The 11,155-nt window shown below is 42.4% G+C and overlaps 1 protein-coding gene across 4 annotated transcripts in view; it reads right to left on the bottom strand.

Moving 5' to 3' along the window:
* Positions 1 to 11,155, bottom strand: part of LOC120895767 (tachykinin-like peptides receptor 86C) — a 55,814-nt gene that overhangs the window by 33,720 nt on the left and 10,939 nt on the right. For 3 of the 4 annotated variants that reach the window (XM_040299368.1, XM_040299377.1, XM_040299396.1), the window contains exons 3-4: positions 5,204 to 5,349; positions 809 to 1,022 (exon numbers count right to left, since the gene is read on the bottom strand). In XM_040299368.1, coding sequence (XP_040155302.1) covers positions 809 to 1,022; positions 5,204 to 5,349 — 360 coding nt within the window. Of the gene's footprint in view, positions 1 to 808; positions 1,023 to 3,277; positions 3,539 to 5,203; positions 5,350 to 11,155 lie in introns of those variants that run through there. The other variant, XM_040299387.1, reaches the window with a different exon arrangement.

The following is an 11,155-nucleotide window of genomic DNA, read 5'->3' as shown; positions in this document are numbered from 1 at the left end:
GACACGCCGGAATCAGTATGGAAATAGGAACGTTACACATTTGGCTACATTTCTCCGTACGGGCATACAAACGCATCATCGCAAGTGTCGCAAAATCGCCCAACCCACCAGAGCCGAGCTACCTTTGCTGGTGAACAGTCACGCGTTCGAACGACAGCTGTCACCGTACGAAGGCAATTCACTGACATGCTTCTGTGATTCGTTATTTGCCGACCAACGATCGATTGCAGCACGGCATGTCAAGCCCTGCATTGGATCCTCTCTTCCAATTATCCTCGCCACGATGCTTTAACTTGCTGAATGGAGTCATGTACACAACGCACTAAGTTAGTTTTCAATCCTTAACAAACTCTTTCGCTGAAGGTTTCGAGTTTTGAGATTGGAGGGTATGCATTTCTTAACTTAATTTCCAATCAAGTTGAACGCCGAGCGATGAAAACTTTTATATTACTTCACGTACGACGTAGTCATCCCTTTTGGGTGTAGAGCATGGTCGGAAATAGTTTTGGAATTGTGATCCATTCCCATCGCATGCCACACAGTTAACTTTCACTGCAGCATTATTGCATCGCTGCCCATAAGCAGTGATGCTTAAAGTTAACAAGCTTGGAAATATTCTTTTCCATTACCGTGCATACGGCACATGGACCATCATCATAAGAAATTCTCGTAAAAGGATGTCGTGTAAAAAAAAACCTCCTAAATAGTTTACACGCCCGTATGGACGCTTTGTTTAAACGTGTACGACAATTGCTGTCCCAGATGAAGGAAGCGAGCCAACACAATGTCTCCCACAGGAGCAACTTACCGATCGAACGAGATTGCCACCAGCGTAAACACGGACGATGCGACGGACATGTTGGCCATGAAGTTGTTTATCGTGCAGTACACCGACCCGAACGGCCAGTCCGAGTTGAGCATGAAGATGAAGTTGAAGGAACAGTTGAGCGAGGACATCAGCAGGTCGGCCACACTCAGATTCAGCAGGAAGTAGTTCGTTACGGTGCGCATCCGCCGATGTGCTGCAAAAAAAAGCGGAAGCGTCAGATAAGTTGGGTTCTTTTTTGCATTTCTGACATTTCGCTGTGGAGTTTAGTGTACAGGTGGAATCGGTTACTTCATACGCAATGTTACTTGCGTAAATAAAATAGCGTAAATAGCGTTTCAGCTGCTGCTATAGCCTTCCGATCCTAAACTGTGCCGATGGTGCTTACTTTGTTCACAGAACAGTTCCTGAAATCCATTAAACCGTAAAAAGAATACAAATATTCAAAATTTAATACTTTTTCCTATGGTCGAGTTTGGTGTTTGGTGTGTTTCTTTTCTATCTAGATACACTTTTAACAGCACCGTAAATGTACGCATATGAAGCCGGCTATGATGCTCAAAATAGCACGTACTGCACTATACTAAAGGGCACATGCAGTTGGTTACCTTTTTGTCGACCGTAATGGACATGTGAATTTTTGCATCCAAAGTGAGTGTTTTTAACTGCACCACTATACAGTGCTTGTATTTTTTTTCATCCTGTTTCTACGAAGCCTAGGAAGGGTCAGTTTCGGATCGTTGTTTTTTTTTCAAAATAAAAATAACCCCCAAGCCTACAATGCAATCTTTCGAGTTCGTGCTATAGTTGAACGATCATAAAGTGGAGAAACACTCACACCCGAACGTGCACGCAACGAGCCGTCCCGAGTTGGAACGTTATGCAAACTAGGAAAATATATCTTCAGGAAAATTTTCTTTCTTTTGTGTGATTTTACTATGCATATAGCATAAACACAGCCAAATCAAGTAACGCAATGTTGTTTTAAATCTTGCAAACCACAGCAAGAACCACAATGTGCTATTACAGCTAAAAATCGTATGGTAAAACATACATCATATTCAAAACTGAAAGACTTTAAACAGTTGCTTTAGGCCTTTTCGTTCATTCGATATCAAAAGTGTCCTAGACAGAAAAAAAACATGATCATTATGCCAAAATGTTTGAACAAACAACTTTTACCACCTTCATCAACGTACCTAACGAAATGAAGGGATCTGCGTTTGGAACGTAAAGTAAAAATGTAAAAAGGGAATAAAAGTTGGGCAACACCTAACGAGGGGCATGTGTCGTTGCGTTTGCTCCCGCTGTGACGCGACTGTAAGCTTTGCAAAAGTTCAGCATCGTTAGCAGACCTGTGCTCGTCAATCAAATCACCTTGTGCCGTCTTTTTTTAATTTTCTTTTCGTTCTTGAGTATTTGTGGCCGTTTTTCAAAATATTTACCCCTCGTTGTCCACTCTCGATAAGTTTACCTTTGTTTGTAGTATATCAAATTCAGGATATTACTGGAAAGGATGTTTAACGATAGGTACCGGACTAGAATTACAGTTTAATTACAAATTACCTCTTGTGGAGTCCAATCTATTCGTAATCGTTATAAGGCATTAAATGTGTTTGGTGTCCGATAATTAAGATTAATGCTCATTGATATTCAATTATTACGAGTCTATTTATATTAGGTTCAGCGTGGTTTCCGAAGTGTCGACACTTTAAGCTTTAGCTCCAAGGCTAACTTTAAAATCAAATCAGGCTAAACACACAAACACCCAAAAAGAACCCTTGTATGGTGTAGCAATTAGGATTGATGATTCAGTTTGCCCTTCGTTAGTTTGGGTCTGAAGCTTGTCTCTCTTATCTAGCGATCCCTGTCCCTATCCTGTTATGTTGGTTGTGTGAATTAATCCAATTAATTCATGAAAGATTTTAAACCGCTTATCCAACTAACCCAATAACAAGAAAATTAGACGCATAATTTAAATATTTTCTAGAAGACACGACCCGACATTATTGCTGAGACGCATAATTTGAAGCTTGGCTTATTGCCGGAATTAATCTTACATTTTTCATCATGCAGAAATCACTTACAGACGATTGGTTTTAACATCTGCATACACATCCTTGCAAATAAGTATTGCACTTAAACACATTGAAGAAAACCATTGTCCTGTAGAGTTAAGCTGAGGTGATGCTTTTAATACGTTTTCCCTTCAACATGGTTGTTTTCTTTTAAAAAAAAACCATACCATCATCCCAAGTCAAAGCAAAGTTTATTCAAGCTTGGCTAGACAGTAGATTTAGCAGATGCCTCAGGTTACCGCTTGCATGGTTACCCTGGAGTATATACGTATCTTCTCAGCAGAGCAGCATCATTGATTAGCGAGAATGGAAAACTTTTACCTTACCTTACCGACCAGACATTGCGGAAACCTTTTCTGTTCAGTTATCTCACCTACTAACACCAGCGATAACGAGGTCCTTGCAAACTTAGACGAACATCCTACCGCTGCACAAATCCAAGATAAATACACCCCACATCTAGCCTTTGATGTTTGGGAAAGCTTCATTTTTGCTTTCCGAAAAATCTGTTTCGCCAAACGATGATTATGTGTGTGGTAGACTTTGGCTTAACTCTGATATCTTTATCCTCAAAGCTAGCTAGCGTGTTTCTACTGGGGGTTGATATTTGAGTTGACACACTGTCAGTGAGACACGAACCTGGAACAAAGAACAGTGAGAAGCTGGTACAGAAATCACTCCTTTGACCTTTTTGAGGTGTTGTTGAACCCTCTAGCGTGATATCAAAATATTTGGTTTTATCTAGTTCAAAAATCACACACTCAATTAAATCGTAGTACACTACACTTTGATGGCAAACACCGACACCCTTCTACGTCATGTATCACACTTCGCTTGCCCGTTCCATTATCATCACGGCTTGACATAAACCACCATAGGATGAGATAACATTTCTGTCGACCACACAGACACGCACATATTACAGCTACAGATTCACTCGCGTGTGAACAATCGAGATCGATTTGCATGTAGGCACGCTTACCACGCGACTTGATAAGGACATTAACAATGCATTTGCCATTGCCACCGAGCAATTATGTATCGATTATATTCAATTTAGCAAATAATCATCGATCTCGTGTTGACGTTGTCAACTAAAAAACCAATTACCATCATCGGAAAGCCACGCTAGCAGCGTAAAGATCGCTTCGATAAAACAAACGATTACCACGGCTGCTATACCGCAGGGAAATGTGGCACCCACCCTTCCCGTCCCAATCCGAATCCGGATAGAACTGACCTTAATTAGTGTGACCAGGCCAGCCATTTGTTCCGTGCCAGCAGTGATCACTTTCCGATGCAAATGATGAGAACAATAGCATTACATGGCGTCTGGCGAAAATGTTGGGCGGAAGCGAGTAATGACGCTGGGTAACATAGCGCATGTAAATTGCCAGGAAGGTGATGAAATTATTGTTCACGGTGCTAAGGCGCTAGGAGGATGCTTGCTGGTGTTTGTTTTCGAAGCTCTTTAATTTCCAATCAATCGACAGGCGGAATTTAATTTAAATTTAATAGTTTAATAGCCAACTTTCATCGGAAGAATTTCTGTTAAATGGATAATCGTTAATATTAAAATGAAGACTGTTAGTTGTGTTCTACCTATTAACCTTTTTTAAGTTAAGCTATTATACTCAAACCTATTATCTCGTACTCAAATTATAAAACTTTTGAAAAGTGACAATGAAACTCTAGAAATGTGAAAATCTTGCAAACGAACTATAAAACATGTTTACATAAAATCAAACTGCATAATTTAGCTTAGATAGTTGTTTTACTTTAAAAGTTTAGAAATCCAATTTCGATGTTAACTAGTTCATCTTATAGCCTTATTCACTAATGTTCAACCATTATACAAACTACTTTTCCATACTCCCGACTTCAAAACAGCATCGTTATACAATATGAAACCTGTAATCAACTAATCACCGACCGACAAGAACAAATGGCACGTAACTATCCGTAACAAACCTTGGAATGACAATGATGAACGTCTTTAATCATGGAAGGCTTGATGTGCACTTTCAAAAATCCTCAATATGGGCAACCCACCATTGGCAGGCATAGCGAAACCGCCGCTAAACTCCGGAGCTGGCACGAGGTTGGCAAATGGCACTAAACTTTCCCAAACCACCAGTCGACCAGCGATCAGGCGCGAACGCTGAGCGGGGCTCGGATTTGCTAGATTGATGCTTTCTAATTACCCGCTCCATCCAAATTCGCGCCCACAAAACGTAAATTAATAGATCGGATCAATGCCGGCTCGCCTGAGCATCCGCGCCCCGAGAGGTCCACTTACCGAGTACGATCCACAGGACGATGCAGTTGCCGGTGATGGCTACGAGCAGCATCGCGCCGAACACGACGCCCCAGGCGGTCTTCAGCTGCCAGGGTAGCTCGTACGGGCTTTTGGTGGTCGGGAACAGGCATTCCGTGATGAACTCTCTGCGAACGATAAAACAAACAAGTAAAAGTGAAGCTCTCTTCCGCTCTGTAGTGCGCCGTTGTGCGGTTGTTTATTCGTCGAAAGTTTACGTTTGCCGAAATAGATGTCCATGTGGTAAAATTAATCATGAGTACGGTGTTGAACGATGAGCCCCGATAATGGCGAGTCCGGGAAGACGTTCCAGAAATTCTGGACCAGCAAATGACAAACGAACATACAACAATCGGCAAACGGCAGAACGGCAGACCGGTCTGAAATTATGTGACGAAGGTTGCAGGAGGGCTGTAATGGACGAATCGTCGTCTTTCTTTCGAGAATGGCAAAGAAGGCGACATTCCCAACTAATTTAATGGCACTCCATATTCTTGGCCCGGAGCGAAAACACACATTCACATCACGTCCGGATTTAGCCGCAAAAGACGACGATATATCTGTCGCTCAATTAATTTCCGTTTAGTATATGGCGTTCGGAAACGGAGGATGTCAGACAACGGGCCCACGTGTTTCTACGAATTTTGTCCTTACAGCCGTGAACGGCACTGGACCAGAGCGGACTTCCAAGAAGCGAACTTCCGGCATTACAATCTCACCTCGCTCAATACTATAACATTCTCGGTTGCACGGGTGCTGTCTTCATTTTGGCGTGTACATACAACAGCAACAACAACCAAACTAACAACCAAACAACAACAAAACACAACCGCAAAACTCCTTTAACTACGAAAGCAGCAACATGATAAAGCTATTGCGTTTGGAATGTAGCGTGACTTTCCATAAACACTTGCCCTGCAATGGCTTTTAACCAATGAGTAAAATAAATTGCGCAACCTCACAACATTCATCGCACTAATCGCGATCAACTTCGCATGATGGCAAAACGGTGCAGCAGCTGCTTTTTTTGATTGGGGAGGAGACACAATGCGATAATTGAAATTGCTGTTTCGGAGGAATTTTAATACCAGTTTAATCGATAGTTCAAATGAAGGTCTTTTCAAGCAAATCCGATAAGGAATCGTAAATCACGAAATTTAATCAGTCTATTGCTTTCCCGTAATGGGAATAGTTCACAATTTATCTAATTTTTTGCAATCTATTTTAAATTGGAATTATGCAAAGTATGCATTAGCCAGCAAATTTGCTTGGTCTTTTAGTATTATTATTTCTAACTTGGAAATAGGACCCTATTATAGCCCCGAAAATTGGTAGTATCGTAAGCATCGCCAACACATCGTCAAAGAAACTTGACTCATAATGCATAAGCCAAATACGGTAAACCAATCAAACCATATTCCCTTCGGCAACGTTAAGCAAGCCCTTGTTCGCAAAACTTTGCCAAAGTAGCAGTAAAGCGTTCAATGTGCGTACCAGTCGTCAAAAGCTATCAGCAAACAACGTACAACAGCAAGGACTTATTCGTAACGTGCTGAAAACGTGCAAACATTTCCTCGAAACATTGATCTACATACTGCATACATTTTGAAACGGGTTGTACGGTTTAGCTGCTGTAAGACTTCGTTCACTGCACTACGCCTGACGATGGCATCGCCCTGGGAGTGCAGCATCATTCTGTGTGTAGTGTAGCGCATATGTTTCCGTACGTGTCTGTCAACCGTTGAACATGGCTGGACAAATTTTGACCGAACCCTTTGGAGGCTAAAATATTCGAGACTACCCATGGCACGCCCGAAGGGATGGTTTAGTTGACTGTGCGGCAGGAGCCTGTGTTGCATGCGAGAAATTGACAAAAGGGCACATTGCCATACTAGACCACTGGGGAACGGTCGATTCGTAATATAGCCAACAATTGTACGTTAATGTCGGTTGATGTTGTACTTACCCGACAGACAAAGAGAACGAAATTTTCAGGCGAGGGGTAGGTAGAAACACGCGGTGGGGGCCCGGCCCAAGATCGGATCCAAAGTCCGTTGTTTTGGGCTCGAAATTAAAAATGGCGGATGGAGCGCTACCACGGAGAGAATGCGCTCTCTTGCTTGCCTTTAAAATACACGAGGCGCTCTTGCTGTAAAGAACGCTCGCTCGCGCTGTTTCATCGTATTTTCCCTACTAGCAATGAGAATGAAAAAGTGTGCAACTTTCAGGCGAGGGGCATGTAGAAGCATGGGGAGACGGTTGGAAATTCGCGGAATTGCTCGGAGGCGCGAGTGTGTTTTGGTTTCTACACAGTTTTTGCACTCACACAATTACACATGTGTGAATGTGTGCGTTCACTTTCAGCCTGCGCGCTCAGTTTGGTTTTCTCGCAGCGGCATGAGGGTATCGGTGTCTCGCTCGCACTAGTGCAGCGAGTGTTCCTCTGTGCGCTCCCCTTCTTGCCACCACACGAAATCGTCAGTTCAGCTCAAGCGTTCGCCGTGAAAGGCTGCGCGCGTGTTAGCCTAAGTCCCGGGCGATCGAAGTTTCGCTAAGTGTTGAAGTGTTGTGCACATTGAAATGAAGCTGCGCTTATTTTTTATCATTTATCCTAAATGTGTGATTTGCGTTGCTTCATTTTAATATTTGTTTGCTTTATTGAACATCAACAACGGGATCCACGCAGTTAGACGGCTATTTGAAATACGTCGATTTTTTTATATATTGAATGTGTGTGGTTTGAGGCAAGATTGTGTGAAGCAATGTATTTAAATGTGCTTTTATTTGCAATAAAAGTGATAAAATGTAAACCAAGTTTGATGTGTTCAAGTTTTTGTTTTGATTCGGGTGCACCAAGTCCGAATGAAGGGAAGCGCACAGCGCGCTACGAAAGAAACGAGCGGGAGGGGGTGTCAGTCCAGCGCAGCGCAATTCGCTGGAATCAAGTGGGAGGGGGTACCAGTTCAGCGCAGCGCAAGCCGAAAGAAACGGGAAGGAAGGGGTATGATGAAACAGCGCGAGCGAGCGTTCTTTACAGCGAGAGCGCCTCGTGTATTTTAAAGGCAAGCAAGAGAGCGCATTCTCTCCGTGGTAGCGCTCCATCCGCCATTTTTAATTTCGAGCCCAAAACAACGGACTTTGGATCCGATCTTGGGCCGGGCCCCCACCGCGTGTTTCTACCTACCCCTCGCCTGAAAATTTCGTTCTCTTTGTCTGTCGGGAGCGCGCTGTGCGCTTCCCTTCATTCGGACTTGGTGCACCCGAATCAAAACAAAAACTTGAACACATCAAACTTGGTTTATATTTTATCACATTTATTGCAAATAAAGGGGCATTTTCACACATAGCTTCACACAATCTTGCCACAAAATCACACACATTATTTATATAAAAAAAATCGTCGTATTTAAAATAGTCGCCTAACTGCATGGATACCGTTGTTGATGTTCAATACAGCAAACAAATATTAAAATGAAGCAACGCAAATCACACATTTAGGATAAATGATAAAAAATAAGCGCAGCTTCATTTCAATGTGCACAACACTTCAACACTTAGCGAAACTTCGATCGCCCGGGACTTAGGCTAAAACGCGCGCAGCCTTTCACGGCGAACGCTTGAGCTGAACTGACGATTTCGTATGGTGGCAAGAAGGGGAGCGCACAGAGGAACACTCGCTGCACTAGTGCGAGCGAGACACCCCATGCCGCTGCGAGAAAACCAAACTGAGCGCGCAGGCTGAAAGTGAACGCACACATTCACACATGTGTAATTGTGTGAGTGCAAAAACTGTGTAGAAACCAAAACACACTCGCGCCTCCGAAACATGCCCCTCGCCTGAAAGTCGCACACTTTTTCATTCTCATTGCTAGTAGGGTATACATACTAACTGTCACACACGTTGACAACTTGTCTCTATTCAGATCTCTCTTGCTCTCTGTCCCTCGGTCTGTATCTCTTTCCCTCTTTGCTTAAATTTACCATTTACGACACATCTCATCAATTATTCGTCATCCCAAGCGGTAGCTCTTGTGCTCACGGCACACACTTCTCGCTACACATTTTAATTTAAGCGATTCTTATTGCAAATGGCGAATTCCCTTGCGGGACACCGACTGGTGGGTTTGCTATGCTGTCGGTGCAGTCACTTGCAAATTTGAACTTCCCCGAGAAGCGCAGACTACGTAACTAAATGGTAAAGCTTCGAGCAGAACGAGGTGATGAAGTCAAAGCAATTTTACACGCTTCAAATGACTGCATATGGGATCTCAATCTCAATTTCTTTGCGCCATCCATTAGAAAACATATGTATGCGCTCGAATACACAACTGGCTATGCAATGTTAAATCATCAGTTTGTTCTCGGAAGATTTTGCATATTCACTGTACCGAGTAGGAACAAAAATCCTCCGAGGGCAGATCTTTTTGCCCCGTCGCTGCTGTACGCTTGCATGGCGATGTTAATATTTACCGCATCACATATCATATCCAAAATTGGCCCATAACCAAGTCGCTTGAGTTCATCCAAAATTCGACACGACCGTAGAAGCAACTTGAACACAATCAAGACAAAAACAACTTTTACTTGCCCCTTACCTCAACCAAAGAACGCCTACACGACCTTTCCTTGACAGTGGCTACAGTAGCTCACAAACAAAGTGGGATGTGTTTCGACAGCAGTCACTTGTTTTCATCCCCAAAGTAGACAATCGTACTCAATTCCGAGTTGCCGAACCGCTTGCGTTCAACCAAACCTGCCCTTTGTATTGGTTGGCACCGAATGCATAATGTATCGCTAGCGGGATTGTTGACTTTCTTTTAGCCCTTTTGTCACTGCATCTTTTTTCTGCAAAGTTCAGAACGTACCTTGTCATCAGTACTTCCCGTGCTGTCAGCTATCCTGCACAAACAACATGTAACATCCTCCACAAATGCACAGTATTTTCAGCATGGAACTTTTCGGGCCAGTGATCAACAATGAATAAAGCAAGTATGAAGGGCTATACGTTACCATTCATCATGATCTGCGATTAGGGCTGAAAGGGCCAACGTATCGTGGGTGGCCGTCAGGCCAATGTGTGTTGTTTAACAATTTGAGTTTTAAGGTAAGCAACGAGGAATCAAATCCCCGGTCGGGTATCATATTACATTCAAAACATATTCTCTCATTACAAAACTTTAGCTCCTCGTTTGTATGGATTAAAGCGCTAGTGATCATTACGGCAGTCAGCTATGAATAAAATAAAAGTAAGAAACCCAAATAAAGATTATCTTACAAGGTTTTCCAAGTCACTTACCAATGTGCACATCATTGTTCACCTCCTAGAAGATGTTTTTCGGCAGCTTTCAAATGGTGTATCATATTAAAACATTTCAATCTAACACATGACAAAGAACTGTCAAACTCAATCCTGCTTGAGACGTGTTGAAAATCATGAGGAAGAACTGAAACATTATTGTGATGCAAATACAACATTTGCACAGCTATTGCAAAATATCTCGCAAGCATCGAATAATTTCATAATTATTGGAATTGACTTGGAAAACTTTGTTACTATGCACGGTTCTATAATAATTATTTTCCGAAAATTAATACCAAAGAATTACGATAGTATGAAAAATACCATCATATTGCACACCTTCACGCGCTTTGCAAAGCAATCAAAAGATAATCCGTATACCTACCGGTAAAACTAATTACAGAATCTTTTCGTCTAATATGAATTATGTATAAATTGAGTATAATTGTGTAATAACACGCCAGGAACGCTTCAGCTATACATAATTGAACATCATTATTCAAAGCGTTAACGCCAGCTGTTTATGTTAGTGAGGCATCTAAAGCACACCGAACCCCCTCACGATGCACGTGACCAGTTCTGGAGAAATTCAGTCATTCTCCTTCCTTCCTTTCTTCCATAAAAGGTTGTGTTCC

This window comes from Anopheles arabiensis, chromosome 2, assembly GCF_016920715.1.
Source record: "Anopheles arabiensis isolate DONGOLA chromosome 2, AaraD3, whole genome shotgun sequence".
Taxonomy (NCBI): Eukaryota; Metazoa; Arthropoda; class Insecta; order Diptera; family Culicidae; genus Anopheles; species Anopheles arabiensis.
Note: the sequence above shows the minus strand (reverse complement) of the source record. Positions and strands in the feature narration are given on the sequence as shown.